Source organism: Pristis pectinata, chromosome 3 (genome assembly GCF_009764475.1).
Source record: "Pristis pectinata isolate sPriPec2 chromosome 3, sPriPec2.1.pri, whole genome shotgun sequence".
Lineage (NCBI taxonomy): Eukaryota > Metazoa > Chordata > Chondrichthyes > Rhinopristiformes > Pristidae > Pristis > Pristis pectinata.
Window position 1 is genome coordinate 38,961,692 of NC_067407.1, and position 26,140 is coordinate 38,987,831.

The 26,140-nt window shown below is 39.4% G+C and overlaps 1 protein-coding gene across 12 annotated transcripts in view; it reads right to left on the reverse strand.

Moving 5' to 3' along the window:
• Positions 1 to 26,140, reverse strand: part of lrrc7 (leucine rich repeat containing 7) — a 417,500-nt gene that overhangs the window by 150,084 nt on the left and 241,276 nt on the right. For all 12 annotated transcript variants that reach the window (XM_052012823.1, XM_052012826.1, XM_052012824.1 and 9 more), the window contains 3 exons: positions 19,179 to 19,296; positions 15,237 to 15,315; positions 11,503 to 11,592 (listed from right to left, as the gene is read on the reverse strand). In XM_052012823.1, the coding sequence (XP_051868783.1) occupies positions 11,503 to 11,592; positions 15,237 to 15,315; positions 19,179 to 19,296 (287 nt within the window). The remainder of the gene's footprint in view (positions 1 to 11,502; positions 11,593 to 15,236; positions 15,316 to 19,178; positions 19,297 to 26,140) is intronic.

The window sequence follows — 26,140 nt, forward strand, 5'->3', positions numbered from 1 at the left end:
TAATTTATGAAAAAAGAAAGAGGTGTTTTAAAATGTAAAATTAAGGGAAGTACAACAGACTGAAATGTATATAAAGAGGCAAAGTAAGCAACTGGTCAGGTTCACAAAATAGAACATGCGAGATCAGCAGGAGCTATTAAAAGAAATGCCAAGTGCAAGTATATTTACAGCAACCAGGGAAAAAAAACTAATGACATTTTAAAAAATCCCAAAAGTGAAAGAACATAAAATGGCAGCTGAATACAAAATTATCCTTCTTTTCTATGTTCACAGAGGAGATCATATGGAATATCCATGACATGGAATTTGTGAGCCAGATCTTCCTACAAACAATAGGCCATCCAAACTTACCAGTTACCTGCCCTGGGATTACAATGTTTTTTCCATTATGGTCTCAAGTGCAACCTTCTGATGGGAGTTCAGCTTCTAGCTGATCAGCAAGGCCCTGTGCAGCACAGGGCCTCTCTGGGCACGTCTGGTTCTGTCCCTGATGGCTTTGACCGCAGTAGGCCTCCCCTCAGTAATTATCCCAAATGCTGGCAATCAAAAACATTCAGTTGTACTGAAGTGAAAGTGTGGATGCCATTAAGTTGTTTATGCAATAGACACAGACCTTTAATAATGAATGAATTTTTTTTATATCACTCGTGTTCCTTTATCAATCCTGACTTTGAACAAGAGTAGCTCCATTCACAAGCCATGATGCAAGTATTTAAAATCAAGATGAATATTTTTTAAATGCCTCCATCAGAAATAGTTAAACAATTCAAAAATGTTTGGCAGCGGATGTTCTGCAGATGGGACTTCAGTGGCCACGCTGGAGGTCTGGTTGCTGATTGGAGCCGGTTTGGCCTCTTGGGTGCGGAAGGTCAGGATATTTCATTAGCCACATTTGGAAAAAGCAAGTGCAGGCAGGAGGGCACCACAGAAGCTGATCCATGCAGTGAACCAGCCCAGGATGACTCAAATTGCATCACAACCATTGAGGCAATTTTAAACTTTTCTTGCCATCATAGAAAAATGCCACATTTTGCAAGATCCCACAAACAACAATAATATCAATGAACATTTAACCTGTTAGTTGAGGGATGTTTTACAGGATGTCAGGGAACTCTTTGGTTTTACCTAGAATGTCATGGGAACTTTTATATCCACATGAGGACCTAGACAGAATTTCAGTTTAACCATTCATCGAAATTCTCCAACAGTGCAATGCTATAACACTCGCTCAATACTTCACTGAAGAATTTCAGTATTTTATTACTTTCTCAAGTGTCGGGATTAGATCTGAATCAACAATCTTCTATCAAAGAGGAAACTACACTAACAGAGGCATGACTAACATTATGCAGGATCTACAAAAGCAAAACAATGCCAAAGCTGGAAAATTGAAATAAATACAGAAAATGCTGGAAACTTGAAAAAGAAACAGAAAATGCAGGAAATACTTAGCACATCAGGCAGTATCTGTGGGGAGAGAAACAGAGTTGATATTTCAGGTTAAATGGGATTAGTGAGAGCAGAGGGAAGGAGGAGGAGATAAGAGATTAAAAAAAGGATAGGTCTGTGTTAATGCAACAGCAAGAGAAATGATCATGCAAAGTGAAAGAAGGTGATCTTAGGAAATAAAATATGGTTTAAAAAGCACATAAATACTGAATACATGATTATTGGAAACCTTAAAAATGTTGGAAGTACCAATTCTTTTGAAATTGTTTAACTCAATATTGACTCCAAAAAGCTACTGAACAGTCTGGTAGAAAGATGATGTGCTGTTCTTGTACTTACATTGAGCTTCACTAGAACAGTGTAAGAGGCAGAGGATAAAGAGGTCATTGTGGGATTGAAATAGAGAATTAAAATGACAAGTGATTAGAAACCTTGGATCATGCTTGCAGCCTAAATGAAGGTGTTCCATAAAGTGATCGCCCAATTTCAGTCTAGTCTCTTCATTATAGGGGAAACCATATCGTGAACAGCAAATACAGAATACCAAGTTGGGAGAGGTAAAGTAAATCACTGTTTCACAGATTAGAAGCACCGGAATGGGAAGCGGCTTTGTCAGAACAGGTGAACTGGAGATCAAGAAATTGGTAGAATCAATGGAGTCCTTACCAAAAGCAGGTGGGAGGATATGTAGTCAAAGTAGCTGGTGAAATCATGCTTTATGTATGCACTATTCTGAAGCAGAAATGTAGAATATGACACACATACTTACATTAAAATGTTCATGCTCAAATTCCCAGATGTATAAAAAACATTAAAAATGTTTTTTGTGTGGCACTGGTGGAACCTAAATTCAATGATATTCTGGTTGATTGTAGGTGTAAAGTGAACCCAATATGACATTTTTTGCTGAGTGATAGCCTAATTTTTTTGCTTACTTTTGAACAGCTGCTGAATTTGTCAGGTTTATTTTAGGCAATCATGGCACCCATCTGAAATACTGAATAAGATTTGCAGCCATTTTCAGAAAATTCTAGATTCAACAAATTTTTCAAGCTCTGCAGTAGTTTTGCTGGTGATTCTTAATGGAACCACTGGGGGCCACAGAATCCAAAAGATAAATATCCTTAACTTTGCAAGGAGCCAAGCAAAGAAGCAATGCTTCTCCTGTCTCCATACTAGCACAATGGGCTGCTGGTACTTTACACTTCCTTCTTTGGGCTTACCTGCAGACTGGTTGTGTCTGAACCCACATTTAATGTCATCTCATTAAAACTTAAAAAGCTAGTAAAGTGATTGAAAGGGTAATTCTTTTCTCTGACCAAGGAGTCTAGAACTAGGGGTCACACTGAGGTGAGGAAAGCTTTCTTCACTCAGGGGGTAGTGAACCTTGAGAATTCTCTTCCTAGAGGGTTGTGGATACTATCGTTATTCATTCAAAACAGTAATAGATAGATTTCTGGATATTAAGGAAATCAAAGGATATGGAGGTAGTGCAGGAAAATGGAGTGGAGGCTGAAAATTAGCCTTGATCTGGATGAATCGCAGAGCAGTCTTGAATGGCCAGATTGCTTACTCCTGCTCCTAACTATTATGTTCTTAAACTAGATTCAATTCAAAGATCACAGACTGGTAATGCATGTTAGCTGATGTTCTGAGATTACCAAATTATTCTCATGGACCTTGAGATTGTATTCTGGAGGCTCCAAGGTCTCTCTCAATCTTCAGCAGCATGAGGTTCCTGCTTTCAAATTTAGTCCCCAGTATTTCTTATTTGTTACATGCCATTTGGCATAATTGATTATGATAGAATTCTTTCTCATTGGGAGAAAAATTGTATGTTGTCTAGGTCAGAAGATGTGCAAACACTCTCACCAGATCACCTAAATCACCTTGAAAGACCTTTTTCTCATCTATACTCCTGATGCAAGTGAATTCCTTAGCATTTCCTATAATTTGTATGTAAGCAGACAACAGACTGTGTGATGACTAAACACCTGTCTCTTGGTGAGCCTCTGGAATGGTGAAATCAGAAAAAAGGAGCCCAGCTTTTCTACTGATCACTTGTGTTGTAAGAGCACCCTGATCACCCTCATATCTTAGTTAAAAAAAGGACAACAATAGATTGTTCTACTGGAGATTTGTGAGAAAATCATACTTGGCTGCATAATATTAACTCCTCTTATTATAATATTTATCATACAGCATTATATTATCATACTTTACAGGGTTCTTTAGAAAACTCTTTAGAAAACTGAGCTAATGATGTCCAAAGCTCTGCCCAATACATCATGGGCACATCCCTCCCCACAATTGGTAGTATCTACAGGAGGCACTGCCTCAAGAAGGCAACATCCATCATCAAAGATCCCCACCATCTGGGCCATGCCATCTTTTCGGGCAGGAGGTACAGAAGCCTGAAGTCCCACACCACCAGGTTCAAGAACAGTTACTTCCCTTTGGTTCTTGAACCGACTGGCAAAACCCTAATCACTACAGTATAGCAACACTATGACCACTTTGCACTAAAATGGACTTTATTTTGTTTTGTTCTAATTGTGTTCTTTCTTGTAAAATTATGTATAATTTATATTTAATTTGTTTTTCTTGTGAATGTTGCTTATATGAAGCTACAGTATGTGCCTGTGATGCTGTTGCAAGTAAGTTTTTCATTGCACCTGTGCATGCATGTACTTGTGCATATGACAATAAACTCAACTTTGACTCTGATCTAATGCTTTAGGAAAGGGAAGTCAGGTGAACACACACCAGTCCTCATTGAAGGGTCTGTGGTGGAAAGGGTGAGCAGCTTCAAGTTCCTGGGTGTCAACATCTTGGAGGATCTATCCTGGGCCAGCACATAGATACAACATGAAGGCGGCATGCCAGCATCTCTACTTCCTTAAAAGTTTAAGGAGATTTGGCATGTCATTGAAGACTCTGACAAACTTAGACAGATGCACAGCGAAAAGCATTCTGACTGGTTGCTTCATGACCTGGTGTGCAAACTCCAATGCACAGGAACACTGCCATCAGGTTCTTGAACCAACCTGACAAATCCTAACACTACCTTGTACTATATTTCTTTTTCTCTCTCTCAATCTTGCACTTGTGTCATTATGTTTATTTTGTTGTTTATATTTGTGCACATGTAAAGTATGTATAATTTATGTTAATTTAAGTTTATGTTAACTCATGTTTGTCGTGTTTGTAATGTCCTGTGCTGCTGTTGAAAAAGGCTCATTTTAGTGGCATTTATACCCCATGTATGTATTGCTATGACAACAATAAAGTTGAACTTGAACACACTGAGAAGCCACTAATCCTGAGTACCCAAGGAGAACATGAAGCCAAATGCCCAGCCGTCTTCCTGTCTCTGGTGAACATCCTTCCTTACTTGTGCTGTGTTCTTCACCCAGTGCTTCTTGCATTAATTCTAATGACATCCCTCATAACCATCCCAACACCTCTCCAAAGAGCTGACTTCATTGCACGGTTGTTCAGTGCAAGATCACTGGACCTACACTTTATTGCTCCTTTGCCACCACTACTGAAACCCAATGGAACTCAGTTTTTCTTTCATTCTGCAAGAGTCGGGGCAAACCAAAGATTCAGCACTCTAAACCTATCACTAAGTCTGGTATTTGTGCATTTGACAATGCATGTGTGGGTGTCCTAGATTTACTGTTTGAAAAGTTTAATGTCAGAACTGACAGAATTAGCCACCAAAATCTTGCCGGATAATTTTCAGGCTTTGTCTTACAGGAAGAATGATAAAAAGAAAAAAAAGACTTGGCAGTGCATCTACAAGCTAAATTTGTAAAATTATTTACATTACAATCAAAAGCAATATCCCAAGTACCAAGGAAAACAGGTTCCCAGTGAGGCAGCACAAGGTCAGAAACACTTATGCAAAATCTGGAAGTTAAGCTGATTGATTACTCTGACTTCAACTTGACTGATGTTTGTTCTCTTTTTCTGGTTTTGCATCTTCAGCCTGTGTGATCTGTAATGACAAGATCTGAAGTCCACTATTTAAAGGGCCAATGCACAAAGGTTATTTGGAGAAGCCAGAAGCAGTTTAGTATGATTTCACAAAAAAGCTAGGGCAGCACACAGATTCAGTCATGTTCCCTTGAACTATTATTGGATTTAACCCATAGCCTAAAGAACATACATTTCTCCTGCAATGGGAGGAAGATGACTGTGGCCAAGTGGTGTAGATGGAGGAGGGTAAGATAGGAGGTGAAGCCACATTCTACCCCAATGCAGTGCAAGAATGATGCAAGGCCCCATATGGGCCAGGAAAATGACTATATTTGCTGATTCACTTAATCCTCCAGCATCACCTTCAACTCTTGGCAAATTTTCTTCTCATAGCTTTTCTCACATCCACTTCCATTTTCAACTACACCCATCCCTTGCTTTTTATATACTTTCTCATGAAAATATCCATTGTTGCCACCTAGCTCGATCCTTAGGCATCAGTTTCAGTCAGTCCCACTGAATGCATTGTTTCTATTGGATATATTTATGAACGACTCACTCACAGGTCTGCCAGTTCCTCCTTATAAAAGAGGAGAGTGCAGAACACGAGAGATATTTAGAGGACTGGAGGGAGTATCACAAATAATTCACCTTTACAGTCATAGAGGACGATGTCATGATGGTAAGTGATACATCGCTATCACTGTCAATTGGAGATGGAGAGATTGAAAGCTCACAGATGGTATGTGACAAAATTAAAAATATCTATGACACACATGCTGACTTTATTTTATCAGTGACTAAACTGTGAGAAGGCTGAGTATAATGAGTGTCAAGACTGTGATTTTTCCACATCTAATTCACATTTCTTTCGTCTTCCAGTCTTTTGTCTTCTTCATATGTATAAGAAATGTTCCAGAATATGCATGAAGGCAATTCCTCAAAGGAATTCATTATGTCTGAGGGACTACTGCCACAAGACCTCCAGCCATACACACAGTGCAAAATCTTGCACTTTGGTGGGTAAAGTCAGAGACTTATCCCTAGAGATTAGAGTTCACTCTTATTTGGTCACTATATGGATGCTGCATTAGTGCTAATGCAATAAGGGGATTCTAACTCTATCTCTCTCCCCAACACAAAATAAATTCTGCCAGCTTCAACAAGGTTCCACCTCCAGACATATATTCCCCTCTCCTCAGAGCATTTTAAAAGTATCATTCCCTTCACAACTCCCCGGCCCACACATCAGTTCTCACCAACCATTCACTATTTTAAGGCACTTTCCCATGCAACTGCTGGAGAAGCAATATCTGTCCTCTTACTTCTTCCCTTTCACCATCCAGGGATCCAAACGGTCTTTCCAGGTGAAGCACTTATTCCAATCTAGTCTACTACATTCGGTATTCACAATGGAGGAATCAAATACAGATAGGGTAATCGTTTTGTAGAGCAGCTGTGTTCTGTCCATAGGAGTGACCCTGAGCTTCCAACTGCCTGCCATTTTAATTCTCCATCACACCCCCTCTCTGACCTATTTGTTTGTGTGGCATCCTGCACTATTTAAAGGGCAAAATCGAAACATCACAGATTAAGGAGAAAGGGGAGATTATTTAAATTAATAAATGGTGGTCCCCAGTGCATTCAAAACAGAGTAGGATTACTTGGAATGGTGCAGCTCAATTTGACAAATGTTGCCACCCGATCAATTTGCAAAGCAAAAAATATTGCAGGTGCTGGAAATCTGATATTAAAACAGAAAAAAAAACTAGAGATACTTAGTAGGTGACATGGCATATGTGTAAAGAGAAACAGCGTTCTCATTTCAGATCTAGATTCTCCTTTCAGAGCTAGAAAAGGAAGAAAATAAGTGTGTTCAGTTGCAGACAAAGGAAATGGGTGGAGGGAACAAAGGAATGGTTGTAATAGAGTGTCATACAGCATGAAAACAGGCCCTTTGGCCCAACTCATCCACGCCGACCAAGGTGCCTTCCTAAGCAAATCCAGTTTGCCTGCATTTGGCTCACATCTCTCTAAACCTTTCCTATTCCTGAACCTATCTAAATGTCTTTTTTAAAGTTGTTATTGTACCTACCTCAACCACTTCCTCTGGCAGCTCAATTCAAATATCCATTACCTTCTACTTGCTCCTCGGTTCCCCTTTAAATCTTTCCTCTTTCATTTTAAGCCTATGCCCTCTAGTTTAAGACTCCCCTACCCTGGGAAAAAGATTGTGACCATCCACCTTATCTTTGCCGCTTATGGTTTTGTAAACCTATATAAGGTCATCCCTCAGCCTCTTTCACTCCAGGGAAAAGAGCCCCAGCCTATCCAGTCGCTCCTGATAACTCAATTTCTTCAGTCCTGGATACAGCCTTGAGAATCTTTTCTGCACACTCTCTAGCTTCATTATATCCTTCCTATGATAATGGCAACCAGAACTGAACACAACATTTCAAATGTGGTCTCGTCAACGCCTTGTGCAGCTGTAACATGACATACCAACTCTTGTACTTAGTGCCTCTTCTGATGAAGGCAATCGTGATATACATTTTCGTCACCACCTTGTCCACCTGTGTTGCCACTTTCATGGAGCTACGTAGAAGGTCTGTACTTGTCTGTACTATGTACTTGTTCCCTAGGTCTCTCTGTTCAACAACACTCCACAGGGCCCTGCCATTCATTGTGTATGTCCTGCTCTGGTTTAACTTACCAAAATGCATCACTTCACACTTGTCTGAGTTAAATTCTAGCTGCCATTCCTTCGCCCACTTTCCTAGTTGCTCTAGATCCTGTTGTAACCTTAAACAACCTTCTTCACTGTCCACCACACCACCAATTTTGGTGTCACATACTTACTAATCATGCCACCCATATTCTCATTCAAATTGTTACTATATATGACAAACAACAACGGACCCAGCAACAAATCCTGCAGCACATATCTGGTCCAAGGCCTCCATACTGAGAAATAACTCTCCACTACCACCTTCTGAACCCTTCCATCATGCTAATTTTGTGTCCAATTAGCCAGTTCACCTTGGATCCCATGTGATCTCATCTCCTGGATGAGTCTACCATGAAGGACCTTGTCAAAAGCCTTGCTAAAGTCCATGTAGACAGCATGTACTGTCCTGTCCTCTTTAATCCTCTTTGTCACCTTTTCAAAAAACTTAATCAAATTCATGAAACATGATTTCCCATGCACAAAGCCAGACTGACTATCTCTAATCAGTCTTTGCCTTTCCAAATGCAGGTAGATCCTGTCTCTCAGAATCCCCTCCAGTAACTTTCTCACCAGTGATGCAAGGCTCACTGGCCTGGCCTTGCAGCCCTTCTTAAATAAAGGCTCAACATCAACCACCCTCTGGTCTTCTGGTACCTCACCCGTGGCTAAGGAAGATACAAAAATCTCTGCTGTGGCCCCAGAGAGTTCTTCCTTCATTTCCCACAACATCCTAGGATACACTGGGTCAGACCCTGGGGATTTATCCACTTTTATGTGCCTCAAGACTGGCAATGTTTCCTCTTTCGTAATATGATTATGTTTCAGGGCATCACTGTTCTCTTCCCTGAATTCCCTTGCTTCCATGACCTTCTTCACAGTAAATACAGACAAGAAGTATTCATTTAAGACCTCCCCCATCTCCCATGGCTCCACATATAGTTGACCACACTGATCTTTAACGGGATCTATTCTCTCCCTAGATAGTTCTTAACATACTTATAGGAACTCTTAGGATTTCCCTTTACCGTTTTTGGCAAAGGATATCCCATGTCCCCTCTTTGCCCTCCTGATTTCCTTTTTAACTGTACTCCTACATCCCTTGCAGTTCTCAAGGGATTTGCTTGATCTCAGCTGCCAGTACCTGACATATGCCATCTTCTTTTTCCTGTCCAGAGCCTCAATATCTCACGTCTGCCAGAATTCCCTACTCCTGCTAGCTTTGTCCATCCCTCTAACAGGAACATGTTGGCCCTGAACTGTCCCTATTCTCATTTTTAAAAGCTCCCCACTTGCCAGACATCCCTTTATCCTCTAACAGCCCCTTCCAATCAACCTTTGCAAGTTGCTGTCTAATGCCATCAAAATTAGCCTTGCCCCAATTTAGGACTTCAATTTGTGGAACAGGCCGATCTTTCTCTATCTATCTTGGTCTATCCTAGTTTAAAACTAATAGAATTATGGTCCCTGGTTTCAAGGTGCTCCCCCACTGACACTTCAGCTACTTGCCCAGCCTCATTTTCCAAGAGGAGGTTGAGTGTTCCCCCTCTCTAGTAGGTCCATCTACATATTGCTTGAGAAAATTTCCTGGACACACTTAGCAAAGTCTACCTCTTCTAATCCCTTATCACTATGTCTATCCCAGTTAATATTAGGGAATTTAAAATCACAGTGTGGGAGAGTGAAGGCAGAGTACACACTAGGGGTGAAATGGTGAACTAAAGTGACAGGCAACAGAAAGTTCATGGTTACCCTCAGAGACTTTACAGAGGTGTTCTGCAAAGAGGACATCAAATCTGCATTTGGTTTCTACAACGTAAAGGAGAGCACACTGAATGCAATGCAGCAAATTGGAAGAAATGCAAGTGAATTGCTGTTTCACCCGGAAGGACAGTTTGAGCCCATAGACAGGAAGGAAGTAAGACAGATGTAGCAACTCCTGTATGGGAATGTGCTTTGAGAAGTGGAGTGGTGGAGGTAGAAGAGCAAACCGTGAGCATCCATGCACTACTGCTGGCATCAATTTTCCAGATGATCTGAGCCACATTAAAGATGTTGTGATTCAAGCAAAAATTGAGAAGAAATCAATATCCTTGTCATTTCAAAAAAAAAAGCAGCACTTACAGAGCCAAATTTCGGAGGATTATGGAATTATAAGAATTTACAATACAGAAGACGGCCAGTTAGTCCATCAATTCCATATTGGCTAAAAGTTGAGCTATTTCGGTTGTTCCCACTTCCTCGCTCTCAGTTTGTTGCCTTGTATTTACACCTTTTCAATTGCTCATTTAGGTACTTTTTATGTGTGATGAAGGTATTTGCCTCAGCCACCCTTTCAGACAGTGTTTCAGACCCCCAGTACCCTTTCAGAATGCATTTTTTCTAAATTCCCCTCTAATCCTTTTACAAATTGATTTAAATCTACGTCCCCTAATTACTGACCTCCTTACCAGGGGAAATACACTCCTCCATGTCATCATGGCTAGGTCTATCACAATTTTATGCACCTCACTTAAACTTTCCCTGAATCTTACATGTTCCAAATTAAATAATCCCAACCGAATCAAACTCTCCTCAAGACTATAAATTTCCTGCCTTGTAAGATACTCTACATCCTCACTAGTCTTATCACATGCTTCCTATAGAATGATGACAAGAACAGTACACGATACTCTAGATGTGGCCTTACAGTGTTTTAGTTCAACATGATATCCCTGCTCATATATTCAATACCTTGGCTGATAAAACAAATATGTTATTCTCACATTCTCCATCTGTCCTCCAACCTTCAGAGACCTATAGTCATGCCCTCCAAAGTCCTTCTAGTTACTTCCTCAAAGAATTTAATCATCAGTTTGATATGATCTTCCCTTAACAAATCCATGCTGACTGTCCTGTACTCTTTAAGGGCTAAGTTATGTTTTTCCTCAAATTTTTACCAATTTTTTTGGCTGACTGGCATATACTGCAGTAATTACAGGCAAGTGTAAATGTACCTTAAGAATTGAGTTCACTATGTGGTGTCACTTACACCGGACAATGCAGTTAGTTCACAGTTACTCCCTTCAATTAAGCATGTTCTGTTGGCAGATCCACCTCTGTTATTTGCCCTTTTTTGTGATCTTCTCATCACTGGTAAGACCAGAAATGGGTCCTGGAACCCTCTCCCTAACAGCATTGCAGATATACCCACACGTCAAGGACTACAGCAATTCAAGAAGAGAGCTGATCACCACCTTCTCAAGGGCAATTAGGGACAGGCAATTAAATGCTGGCTCTTTTATAATATAATCTAGATAGGCATTAAATACCTATTTGTATATCTTACAAAAAAAATTAATTACCTTCCAAAATTAGCTGGAAGAAATTCCAGAAATGCATCATTTAAGTAGAGCTGCATTAAATTCAACAGTTGGGTGAATCCGTCTGGAAGTCTGAAATGATTGGAAAAAATTATGATTAATACTTGTAGTTACCATAAAAACTATCGAAAATAATCAACCTCAATGTGACAAATATGCAAAATACTTAACTCTTAACTGCTTTTACAAAATTTAACACTCATCACGCTGTATTTTATCCCCTCAGAAAATTCTATTAAGTGGTCAGAAACAACCTTCACTTAACAAATCCTTGATGATTAATCTACAGGCTCCAAATTCAACCATATGGAGGCTATTTTGATCCTTAGAGTTAATCTCTGACCTCTGTAGTTCAGACTATCCTATTTTCCTGTCCTAAACTGATCAGATTCTCCTGGTGTGAAAAAACAAAATACGTTACAATTTACAATTAAATTGAACTCAATAAAACAGTTTGGATCTAATTATTTCTGATCACTTGTTTAGTCACAAAATTAAAACAACAAGGATACATCTAGAAATCAGCATCACAGGGAGGAGCTTTACCCACAGAGATCACTGGTTGGGAAAGGGGCAAAACACAGTAGCTTTAATTCCTTTATCTCTGTAAGTGGCATTTCCAATTGGCTGTGAAGGCACAGTCAATTAAGTTTAAAGAGTACACATACATTTCCATGTTGTGATGATTTACCTTTTAAATAATAGCTAGAGATTTGCTTGGGGATTTTAACACTGGGTAAAAAGCATTTTCTGATCTCAGAATCAATCTTACAGACGTAACACAATTTGCATGAAAGGAAAAGTTGCTTTGCCTAGAAATCGAGTGATGCCTCCAAATGTATTTAGTCAGAAGGTTTGTTCTGAGAAATCTAGTAGACCAGGAGGCCTTGAACACTCAAGGTCTTTCCTTTATGTTCCACCATTGCAAAGCATAAAAAGGAAAATAACTAAGTCCAAGATCGGGCTGGTAGTGAGGGTGGGGGAGCAGCTCACATGGCAGCTGAAACAAGCTTTATGGCTAATGTGAAAACCTGCTTCTGCCTAAGTGGTCTGCAGCTGGCACGGCCAAGTATACATCATTGAAAACATGGAACTGGCATCCAGGAGTACATTGCATTTGCCCATTGACGCACAAATTCTTGCAATTTGCAGGGAGCTTCTGACTTTTCAATTACATTAATTTTTCATTGAAAATTGGATTACACAGCAGACAAAAATGTGGTGCCACACTACCCAAATACCAGGCACTTCTATATCTCATCATCAGAAAAGCAACCCAAAATAAATTGGAGTGGTATTTTCTGTGTCCTTCAGAAGCCACTGTTTCATCTCTATAAGTAAGATTCTGAGTAGTTTCAAGTTCTAACAATCAATTTAAGAGATGTGTGGGACCAGACCTTTAAGACAAATGGGGTGAAAACTCATCTTATGTTGAGATTTAAGATCAAAGAGGAGAATTTCATCCCATCAGTGCAGGCTAGTTTCAAATTCAGTTCCCAGAAATACAAACAAAAAGTCATCTGTTAGCCTACTGCGATACCTTATCTTCAACACACACAGATTTCAACCTTTTGTTTTAATGCCCTTGAAGGCTCATCAAAGATGGATTTAGGTTAGAAGCCCTGGGTACTAAATTGGACTGTGTCCTAAAACAAGCAAGGAGATCACAATGCATCATTGTTTTAAACTTTAACCATTTGATCTGGTATGGCAAAGCAAGCAATTCCTGCTATCTGCTTGCAGTTAACACCAGGCTGCCTTCATAAAGGGGAGATTCATTGTGGCTATACCAGGTGGTGGAACTTGCTGGGGAGGAGATTGTGACTTGCCAGTAGACTTTCTGGTGAGAGTCCTTCTCCTCTTCAACCCCCTCTCTTCTCAAGCAGTTTATCCTACTCTGCATGCCTTTTGTATTTTCTCTCCGCACTCCAAGGGGAAAAGGAATTAAAATCACCCATGTCTGGGAGCAACTACTTACTGCAAAAGCTGTGGAGTCATGACAAATCCCTTCAATTTTAGGAACAACCCTCCTTGTGGATTTTGGGAACTTTAAAAAGACCTAGATCCACCAAACACTTGGAGATTTGAAAATCAACTGACTGGAAGTGTCAGTGATTTTCTGAAATAAGATAGGCTGTCTTTTCTGCCACTCAACATTTGATCCTCAGGGCACATGGTGTTTGCTTCATCATAAAATTCCAAGTTCCGGTGTCAAATCAGTATTACATGCAAATTAATCTCTCAGTCTGCCTACTATTCATACTTCCACAAGACATGAGAATCCATGCTAACAATAAGAATGTTTACTTCTGTTCCATTTTGCTGTCCTAACCACATATCCCTTAAGAAAACAGAGCAGCACAGCACAGGAACAGGCCCTTCTGCCCACAATGTTGTGCCAAACGAATTAAACTAGTCCCTAAAAGCCTACTAAACTAGCCCCTTCTGCCTACACAAGTCCTTATCCCTCCATTCTCTGTATATTCATGTGCCTATCTAAAAGCCTCTTAAACACCTCTGTCATATTAGCCTCCACTACCACCCCTGGCAGTGCATTCCAGGCACCCACCACTCTATATAAAAAAACTTGCCCTGCACATGTCCTTTGAACTTACCCCCCTCACCTTAAATGCATGCCCTCTGGTATTCCACATTTTGACCCTGGGAAAAAGATACTGGCTGTCTACTCTATCTATGCCCCTCATAATCTTCTACCAGGTCTCCGCTCAACCTCTGCTGCTCCAGAGAAAACAACCCAAGTTTGTTCAACCCCTCCTCATAGCACATGCTCTCGAATCCAGGCAGCATCCTAGTAAACCTCTTCTGCACCCTCTCCAAAGTCTCCACATCCTTCTTATAATGGGGCGACCAGAGTTGAATGCAATACTCCAGATGTGGCCTAACCAGAGTTTTATAAAGCTGCAACATAACTCCTGACTCAAACTCAGTACCTTGACTAATAAAGGCAAGCATGCAAGCATGCCTTACATCTTCTTTACCACCCTGTCAACTTCTGCAGCCATAACATTGGATTCAACTTGATTCCCATAATATCCAAAAAGCTGTTCTTAATATATTCAGTGACTGAGCTTAATAAAGGTAGATTTAGTAATATGATCCTATACCTACAAGAGGCTTGCAGTATGGGAGATATCTTAACAAATCATAAAAAACCCTGAGAGGTGCTGACAGGATAAATGCTTATAAGCTGTTTCTGCCAGCTGGAGAACTTAGAATTTGAGGATATTGTTTCCTGATAAGCTAGGTGAAAAACCTAAAGAATCAGCCATGATATTACTGAATGGGGAAGCAGGTCTGAGGGGGTCACAGAGAATTTTCCTGCTGGTTTCTTATATTTTTAGCCTACAATGCAGCTGATTGTGTGTTATCAGCTAAATTAGATAAGTGACTCTCTACCCCAGCATCAAAGTTGTTAATAAGCAAGGCAAATAGTTGAAACTCTAACAAGGATCCCTGTGAGACAACACTAGTTATATCCTTCCAAGTACCTGTCCTTTATCCATACTCTCCTGTTCAGTCAGTTCCCTGATCAGGTCAAATTATGCCCTGTAATTCTGAACACTTATCCGGCATTATTTAACATTTGATAGTGCAGATAAAATGAAAAGAATGGATAATTCAGCACATTTCCACTTTCATAAAGAAGTTGCACATGTTCTTTTGCTTCACTCCAAGAAGGCAGGCCACTAACTCACTTGGAAATGGGATTAACACTGGCTTCAATGACTGATAAGTATTTACAGCATTTAATATTTTCTGGAAAATCTTGAATACCTGCAGGAAAAATACAAATTAATTATTTTCTGAGTTTGAAAGCAATGTTAATTTAAAAAAAATACAAGACAGAAATGTTTCAATACTGATCACTTTGTTTTCTCCAAAAATCTTTTCCAAATACCATCATGTATCCATTTGTATTAGTCATGTTGTTAGTCCTATTATCAAAAAGATAATTAGAAAGAGTAGAGTAACTTCTGAGATAACTTTTTTTTTTAAATGTTTACCTCTGCGTGTTCCTCCTCCTCTGACATTCTCAGTACTTAGTGAAGTGCCCATTCTTCATGTGTGGACCAAGGTGATTAACACATGTAGCATCACAGCCAATGCTAAAACTGTGTGAATTTTTTTTGAGATTCATTATGGGATATGGGCACCACTGGCACAGCTGACATTTATTTCCCATTCCTAATTACCGTTGAGAAGAAGGTACAAGCTGCATTATTGAGGTTCTGTGGTCCTTATGGTGAATGTGTATGGTCAGATGTGCTGTTGAGTGGGGTTGAGTGTTTAAATGGTGAGGGACAGAGGAGTGGAGTCAGTTGCCACAGGATACTCTTTACCTTCTCTAGTTTTCAAGGTATTTATGTGATTTTGTTTTATTCATTCACTGGGCTTTGCAGCAGTTAACTGCCCACTTAATTGCCCTTGAGATCGTGGTGGTGAGCTGCCTTCTTGAACCACTGTACCCAAGGTATAGGGAGAGACTTTTAGGATCTCTGACTGGGGTTGTAGGTTTGGAAGGTGCTGTCTAACGAGTCTTGGTGAGTTGCTGTAGTGCATCCTGTAGATGGTACAAACTGCAGCTAGTGTGTGTCAGTGGTGGAGTGAGGTAATGGTTGTGGATGGGGTGCCTATCAAGCCAGCTGCTATATGTCAAGCTCCTTGATTGTTGTTGAAGCTGCACTCATCCAGGCAAGTGGACAGTATTCCATCACAATCCTGACTTGAGCCTTGTAGATGGTGGACAGACTTTAGGGAGTTACAAAGAACTGAACATCCACTTTTCTGACCCATTGATAAAGAGAAGTTTACTGTTGAAGCAATTCATACCACAGTTGGGCCTATGTAACTGTATTGATGCACTCATGCAGCAACATCATGGGACTTAGAATGCTGGCCTCTGAAGGCTCTTGTTATCTTTTTATTTGTTAACTTTATAATTGACTGGATGTGACACAACTACAGAGCTCTGACCTGTTCCTTTGATTCTTTTCACTGTCATTAGCTTGGTATATTTTTCATTATACTTGATTCTGTTCCTGGCATGTCCTGATACACCACTCACTAAACGAGGGTTGTTACCCAGTCATAATGTAAGGGTCAAGTGAGAGATAGGCTGGGGCAAGAGGTTAAAGATTGTGTAATAATACAATCTGCTATTGCTTATTGTTCATAGAATTCAATAAATGCTCAGTTTTGAAATGCTATTCACATAGGTTCAAACATTAATGGCTGGAGGGGAAAGATTGAATAAGAATTTGGCAGGCAACTTTTTTTTTTACACAAAGGGTGGTATGTATGTGGAATGAACTACCAGAAGAAGTGGTTGAGGAAGGTATAACAACAACTTTTAAAAGATAGTTGGGCAGGTACATGGATAGGAAAGGTTTTAAAGGTTATGGGCCAAATGCTGGCAAATGGGACTAGCTTGGATGGGCATGTTGGTCAGCATGGACCAGTTGGGCCGAAGGCCTGTTTCCGCGCTGTGTGACTCTATGACTCGAGTAAACAACAGCAGTAATTGCATCTGATTTTTCCCCCATCAAATGAAGGAGAATCTGCTCTCTACTGTTACTGCAGCTATAATTAGCTAATTCAGCACAGACGAGGAACCAAACCCAAGACCTTCTAATCTGTGTCACCCAGCCACTGATATATTGGGTGGAGTGGAGGGATTAAACTGGCTAATGCTCTTCCATTATCATTTGATGTTGGGGCTCCAGTAGCAAAAATAGAACAAAGGGTCTTCAGCATGAAACATTAACTCTGTTTCTCTTTCCACAAATGCTGCCTAACCTGCTGAGGGCTTCCAACATTTTCTGTTTCAATATTTCCAGCAGTTGCATTTTTTGTTATTTTCATTTGGGGCTCCAGTACTTTACTCTGCTAATAAAGGGGCATTATGTAAAAGGGTATTGGGACTGATCTGATTGCTTCATGGTGATTTAGGTAACAAAATTTTGAGACTGACTGTATGGTGATTAAGAACAGAAGTTTGTTGATTTTTCCAAGTAGTGTTATGAATATATATACATGTTCTCACTGCAATCCTATTTGGTCAAATGGAATACTCTCAGAGCCAAAAGAGCAGCATTTATAGACATTCTTAAATCTTAAAAGAATTCTACACTTAGCACAAATGATACCTCAATGCTACTCTGTTCTAGTGCTGCCTGAACTTTAATCCTGGCTGGAAATACTAAAAAAGTCCTAAAATATGGATCAACACAATCAGTAATGGAAATAGTTTATACTGTACTTCAATCTGTAACAGCAGAGAAATCCACCTATTCACACTTGGTAAAATACATGTTCTCCATCCCTCACTATCTTCATGAAAGATTGCACTTCCAATATAGAATGCATGGAGGTTCACTTTCTGCCACATCAGACCTTTAGGTGATTATCCCATGCCTAGAAAATGCACAGCATGATCTTATTTTTAGGCCAATGAGGCCACAAACTAAAAGGAAAATATTTGCTTTTGAAAGTGAAGGCTTTAAAAGTTCCTACTTGTTTTATAGACAAATCAGAAGATGGCTGTCTTTTGTGATTACAAACATACATCTTATTACTAAAAAATAAGTGGTATAATGCCTCCTTTGAAAATCAGATCTCCTTATTATTACTTTGTACTTCAAAGAGTATAGTACTGCCACAAGTGTGTTTGGAAAACCTTGCTCTGCCAGTTCACAACTATGTAACAAGATGATGAAAACGGGATAAAAATGCACTATCATGTGAATGTCATCATCCTTCAACACTTTCCTTGCTTCTCCAAAAAATGGACTGCCAACCTTTTTTTCCGGGTGGCCATTATACCCAGAAATTCATCCCATCTATAGCCCTAATGTACTGCATATTAGCAACATTGTGTTGTAGCCTGCCCATGAAGGTTTTTGTACTATCAATTAGAGATGAATTTCTAAGCATACACTTTCAAATCATGTGCCTGAAGATGGGAAATAACTTGAGGGTGGGTGGATGAAGTATTAGGCAAGGGGTTTCAGATGAATAGATAAAAATTACAAATAATGAACAGAATAATTCTGCATGATGGAAAAATAAAATATGAAGCTTCCACAGTATTTACTTGTTTCTCTTCCAGACTGGGCCTCTAAATATTCATGCATAAAGGAATATATTTATGGGTAGGATTTGAGGTTCTGAACTTTCTACATTGCTTTTCAATTTTCTCGGGGTAGCCAAAACATAACTTCATCTCATATAATTTAATGGCAGATCTACTCTTCCCTCCATGAACCAAGGAATTCCCAGGTTCAAGCCTTGGCTGTGCTAGGTTAGCTAAACTCAACAAAATCAGGCTTCCTAATATTTTGCTCAGTGCCCTGGATCTTAAAAAAACATAATTTCAATCACTTACAATTATCAAATGTGAAAACTAAATCACTCAGTTCTGAAAATCACTGGGGATATATTGTTGATAGGCTTACACCAAAAGAATGACCACATTGGTGACATAATGGAAGATAACTAGCATCTGTTGATCTACAAATTATCATGAGCTACAGCCTTCAGAAAAGGAGGAAAAACACTTAGAGATTACTTATGCGCTAGTTACAGATGAAACATATTAAAAGTAAAATATTATGTGAAAATAAATGTTTTATTCTTACCATTTTTGCTGATGTCTAGTTCTCTTAGATTCACCAAGCTGGCAATGCTGGTGGGCAGATTAGAAAGATCATTGTCTGGAACACTTAGTTTGCGGAGGGCTTGGCAGTTGAACAATTGCTGTAATATTAAGAAACAAATTACATTGGGATATTTCTCTTTCTCTGCTCTTTAAAGTAGAATTCCATCATTAGTTATCTCCATGGATACCAGTATTGCTACTAAAGCAACTTAAAAATGAACTTGCAGCATGATTCATTGATAGAATTGTTATTTGCCATGGATTACATTTGTGACAAAGTTTAATCAAAGAAATTTCCTTTTCCTTAAATAGTAATTACAAAAACAATGTTTTCAGTATAGTACAGAAATAAAGCCTCAAAGCAGATTGCTTGATGTTTCTATACCAGAGATATTATTGACATAAAATTCTTTGAAGTCAATATGTCACATTGTTTAAATTGCAATGAGCACAAAAATAAGGGAGGTGCTACATTCTCTACATTTTAACAAAGTCTGAAATTATTATTTCATAATATACCTAAAAAAATGCCAGTAAAAAATTTGCTTTTAGATATGTATGTCATAAAATGATTAATTCAGATGTTGTTAAGTGACACAGACTTTATCAGGTGACTGTGTTGCATACAGTATAATTATACAAGCAGTAACATACTGAATTATGAATTGCTAGGTTTTACTGATGTTGGTTAAGGGAGAGTTGTTGGCTTAGACTTCAGAAATATTTCTCAAGATCATAACCTATCTTTGAATGATATTATTCTTCCAGAGCATTGGGTGGCGGAGAAATTAGTCCAGAAAAAAATCTGTGCTCCTTTTTATGCAACAATGGTGTTTAAGGCATGATTTTGGCCATGTTTTGAAGTGTTTGTACACATCTCCTGTGGAAATCCTATCCTTTGCAAATTGGACCAGGCACTTTATCCCAATGCTGACACCATTTCCCCATCATATTTTGCACATATGAAGTGTGTAGTATGTATTAATTACCTACTGACAGAAAATGGATCAAAAAGTAGTGACTTACAACTTGCCTTATTAATTCACAGTTCAACAAGGAGTACAGCAAGTCATGAACAATGTATAATTTAAAGTGTACCCCCAGGATATCATTCCTCTGAGTTAATTTTTATTTATTTAAATGTTTTTGCTGGCAGGCCTGAGAAAGATCAAAGCTTCTGTGGATGGTAAATGCAGTTCACAGATTCCTCACTGACTGTGGGGCTGACAGTGAGTCATGGACACAGAGTGTGATCATCCTGCTCCAGACTTATGGCAGGTTGCCCTGTGAGATCCCTACGCTGGTGCTGCCCCTGCCCCATATTCCGCTCACCCAACCATACCCCATTGTTTGACTCATCTCCACAGCAAATGACTGCTGCTATCTGCTAAGCAAATGCCAGTGGCTGTGAAAGACACAGGTGAGGTTTTAAAGCTTCTTAAAAGCAGTAAACCAATGATAACAATTTCTTAAAACAAGCATATCCCAATTCTGTGATATTTTGGTGACTTCTTATTTAGCATTCGAGCTACACACTGCTCCTGCCCAGCATTTCAAATGAGGAAGTCTGATCTCCAGGCTGCATTCCCACTATATATGTGCTTCTTATATATGAAAAAAGGTTAGTGTCCTGGCCAACACTTTCATCTTGGTGTATAATTGCTGAAGACACAATTTATATGGCTTCTTCGACATCTGCCTTAAATTGGCTGTTTCCTGTGATAAAGGAATTTACAATAAAGATATCTTTATTAGTCACATGTACATCAAAACACACAGTGAAATGCATCTTTTGCATGGAGTATTCTGGGGGCAGCCCGCAAGTGTCACCACACTTCCGGCGCAAACATAGCATGTCCACAACTTCCTAACCCGTACGTCTTTTGGAATGTGGGAGGAAACCGGAGCACCCAGAGGAAACCCACCCAGACATGGGGGGCAGAAAACTAAATGTAAGAGACTAAGGAGACAGAGCAGGGGAACTATTTTACATGGAGGATTAGAGGATTTTGACTGCATGTGTCTGATATAGAAATCATGAAAACATTTGGAGAAGGTTGGGATATTTAGGTTGAGTGATGAGGCTACAGTAGTCATAAGAAAATAAGGAATAGAAGCAAGAGTCGGCCTCTCCATACTCCAACATTAAATGAGATTATAGTTTACCATTTAACTCAATGGCACTTTCCTGCACCAAGTACATTTCCCTTGAATCCTTATTATCTAAAGATCTATTTATCTCTGTCTTTAACGCACCCAGTGACTGATCCTCCACAGACCACTTGGATAAATACTTCTAAAGATTCACTACACTGTAGGTTAAAAAAAATTGTTCTCAACTCTCAATGTCTGACCCTTTATTTTGAGACTATGGCCCCTGGTTCTAGTAACTCCAGCCAAGAGAAACTTGACTCTGCATCTAACATATCAAAATCCTTAAGAACTTTATACATTTTATGCATTCTTCCAAACTCTAGACAACTCAGTGAGCATGTTTTGGATAGAGGAGATGTTCTTGCATGATATATCTTCCATTCTAAAAATCAATCTTGCGAACTTTGCTGCATTCCATTGTAAGTATACCCTTCACTAAGTAGAGAGAGCAGTCCTGTTGACAGTATTGTGCGGCCTCATCAGAGCTCTATATAATAAGAGCAAGGCTTTGAATTCAAATCCATTTTCAATAAAGCTTAATGTACTGCTGAGCTTCTTAATTGCTTGCTAATGCACGCTAGCTTTCAGTCATTTATGTTCAATGATACCGAAGTTCCTCTGCCCCCAATTTTTCCTGTCATTTCTACTGTTAATTCTTCCAATCTGGGTGGCATAGAAAAATTCCAATTCCTACTGTCCTCTGAAATGGCCCAGGAAGACACAACTGTTATGAAACAAAAAACCATCTGGACAACAGGAAATCGTATGTCAGGAGGCTGCTGTTCATCAGCTCCAGCTTGGCGTTCAGCACGATCATCCCATCCATACTCATCATCAACCTTCAGAACCTGGGCCTTTGTACCTCCCTCTACAACTGGATACTCAACTTCCTCATCAGCAGACTTCAATCAGTGAAGATTGGTAACAACATCTCCTCCTTGCTGATCATCAACACAGGTGCACCTCAAGGCTGCATGCTTAGCTCCCTGCTCTACTCTTCACACAACTGTGTGGCTAAGCACAGCTCCAATGCCATATACAAATTCACCAATGACACCACCGTTGTTGGACAAATCACAGGTGGTGATGAGTCAGCTTACTGGAGCAAGACAGGATACCTGGTCGAGTAGTGCCACTTTGATAAAATGGGCTTTTTTTTGTTCTAATTGTGTTCTTTCTTGTTTGTCTTGTGAATGCTGCTTATATGAAGCTATGTACCTGTGATGCTGCTGAAAGCAAGTTTTTCATTGCACATGTGCATACATGTACTCATGCATATGACAATAAACTCGAATTTGACTTTGAGAAATAAGAAAAATATCAAATTAAAAGTAATTTGCTGGTTATGATTCTGAACATCTGATGATTTGAACATCTTGAGATTCTTTTTTTTCCACAATTTATTTATTTTGTAATTTATAATAATTTTATGTCTATGCGCTGTACTGCTGCCACAAAACAATAAATTTCATGACATATAAGTTAATGATAACAAACCTGATTCTGATTCTATAAGACACCATATAACTATAAGCTTTCTTTATATCATTATGCAAGCACAATCAACAAGAAGAGTTTTCAACTTACAGGCAACAGATTTTTTTTAGAATATTGTTGGTGAAAATTGTCAGTTGCAGCATGCCAATTAATGTTTTTTTCTAGATCTCACTGCTACAAATTTCTTTGGTGTATGGGCCCCACGGTGAGAGGTTCACAGGTGGTTGCTGGGTAGGTGGTGTCAGGGTTGAGATGGGGTGGGGAGATAAGTGTCAGGTCATGAATGGGTCAGATTGTGACCTGTTGGGAAGGAGGAAGTTGTGGGACCCAAGGGGAGCAGTGTGAAAGATAATTTTTTTTATAATGTACTTTATTCATTATACACAATAAATACAATTAGGATGTCTTTTTCCACGTATGTTGTACCATCACATCAATACATTTTCTTTCAATGTGTCAATGCCACTCATGTTTCCTCCCTAACAATGCATGTGTGAAGCATTTGAAAGGCTATTACACAGGGTCCAGCCCTTCAAGTCCAGTGGTGGCAGAACCCAAGACTGTGATCCTTCATGAGGCAGCATTTCAAATGGGTGCACCAAGCTTCGGGGTGTCCCCCAGCACATAGCCTAGCACCTTGGAAAATGCCAGTGAACAACTTTCACTTGTGTACATCTCCATACACTGGAAGACCAGCAAGTTTTGAGCATACCAACGTGCATCTTACATCGAATTGATGATCTTCCAGGAGCAGCTGATGCTCGGCTCGGTATGTATCTCTTGGAACAACCTCTGGAGCACAGAGTCCTGTGCCACGCAGCTGCTAGGGCTGAACCTCAACAAAGACAACTGGACCTAATTCCAGACCTTCTTGCACAGTCCATGAGGATGTGAATGACTGCCATCTTGAGGACATTGTGCAGTGGGATTGATGCCCTGAATAAGGATATGAAGGCAACAGCCCTTCCTACTATTAGCCAAGTGAGGTTTTGGTGTTTGTTTGCAAGCTTTGGCAATGAAGCATTCTGCCACAAGACTTTGACAATCTGCTTGGAAAACCATCCCACAGGATCCACCAACTCCTTCTGTCCACAGGTACTCCAGGACATCTTGTGCAGACCACTACCCTATGGATGAGGTTGAAGGTGTTTCTCCACAAGAACTTTGCAACACCAGGGACAGATAGAACCCTCAGCATGTAGTGACACTTGGTGTTTGCATACTTCGGCTGTACGCACAGCTTGATACAGGAACAGACATCAGGATGATGGCTACATTTGATACATTTCTCCCCACCTTTCTCTGGAGACACAGACATTATGACCTTACGTGTGCCATCCATTTTGTATCTCCAGGTGAAATGGAAGATGGCTTATATGAAGAACTTATAATTTAGCTGAAATATATTCCCAGTGTTAAATTCTATGGTCTGTGGCCTGCTCAGGGAGATCCTCTTTGACCAATTCAGCCTTGCCCACTGAGTAACATTTCTGTTTTATGCTTTTCACTTTCAGGTGCCATGAGGCCTCTTATGCATGATTTGACGAAATGTCTGTGGGCAACTTGTTCATGACAGAAAATCATGGATGTAGTGTCCAGGTGTGCACTGCCCATCTTTGGACATCATTGTGCATGTTTTGTCATCTCTGTGCAATCAATTATTAGATGCATGGAAAATCTGGAAACAAAATTGCAGACTTGACAATCTCAATTTTCTTTGTATTTTTTTAAAACATAAGTTGTGTCATGTGGCACACACAAACTTTGAACAGTGTAACTGAACTTCAGACCTGTATTACCTTAACATGTTCCACTGTGGATTTAAATTTAATTGATTTGGCAATATTTCTCAGCATTTCTTCTACCTTGTATATTGTTGCCTCAGTGAGGTTAATCCTGTTAATTGACTCCCCTTAGTCTGCCTCAAAATCCCTCAGAAGAATTATGTCCCCAGTTCCAAAGTTCATGCACGTCATTTTAAATCAAAATGTAATATCTTAAATTTGTTTGTATTGAATTCCAGCTGCCAGTCTGCAAGTATTTTTCTGCTAGCTCTAACTCTCCTATGGGGAGGGCCTGTGTCCATGTCCTTGGTTAGTTACATCAGTGGCCTGGCAAATATAAATGCAAGCAATGCCACACATTTCTAGATTACTGTTCCTGTTTAATGCTAGGCAAAACTGCCCCTTGTTTTGATGAATTTATCTGCTTTTCAGGAAAGTTGATATTAATGCCAAGGCCAATTACATTTTTGCACCTTTGTTATCCATTCTGGGATCAAGCAGTCTTATATTAGGCAAATCACTGACTGAAGAATAAGGTTACTGACACACTATTAAAACTCATGACAGAAGGAAATACCAAATCAGAGGAGACTACTTGATACATAAAGTCCATTCCATTCAAAGATCATGCAAGATCATTGAATTGCCCCCATTTATTCAGGATCACATTGCATATGGTGCCAACATACCAATATTAGATGCATTTCAGGAGGAAATTAAGGTGGAATATGACATGCAGTATGCAACTAAAAGAGCACAATTAGGATATTGACATTCATTAGACAAAATAGACTTTCATTCCATCAATCATGGCTGGATTAAAATTGTGGTTCTCAAGATGTATTGAGATACGTCAACATAGCATGCAATACAGTTTCCCGTAATAAAACAAATCTAAAAGCAAAATACTAGATGGTAGGAATCAGAAATAAAACATAAAATGTTGATAATACTCAGTAATTTAGGTAGCATTGGAGGATTCAGACGTAGATACTGTATTTTTTCCCATCAGGAACAAAAACAGAAAATGTCAGTTACACGAAGCAAGTGACCTGTTAATATTTCAAGCATTTCTCTTCAGTCTAATTCCGAGAAAGGACAATGCCTGAAGTATTAATTTTCCACTACTACATGTGACTTAGAGTGCTATATCATTTTCTGCTTTTTGTTTAAGATTTCTGTTATCTGCATGATTTTAATTTTTCTTCATTCTGGACCACACAAAGGTAAATGTTTTGTCACATTTCTTAAATCTGCCTCAAAGCTTTTCCAGTACAAAAAAAGTGCTGTATTGCAGTCACTGTGATGTGGATAAATACAAAGAGAATTCTGAAATCAATGGATTACCCAAAACAACAAAGTGAAATGTTTAGAAACAAGTTTGGCAAATGACTTTAGTGTTTCTGACTGAGGATCAATTTTTGAGACTGTATAAACTTGACAGATATAAAATGTTCTAAGTCAAAATGGGGAGTGAATAGGACATACAGAACAGAGAACAGTACAG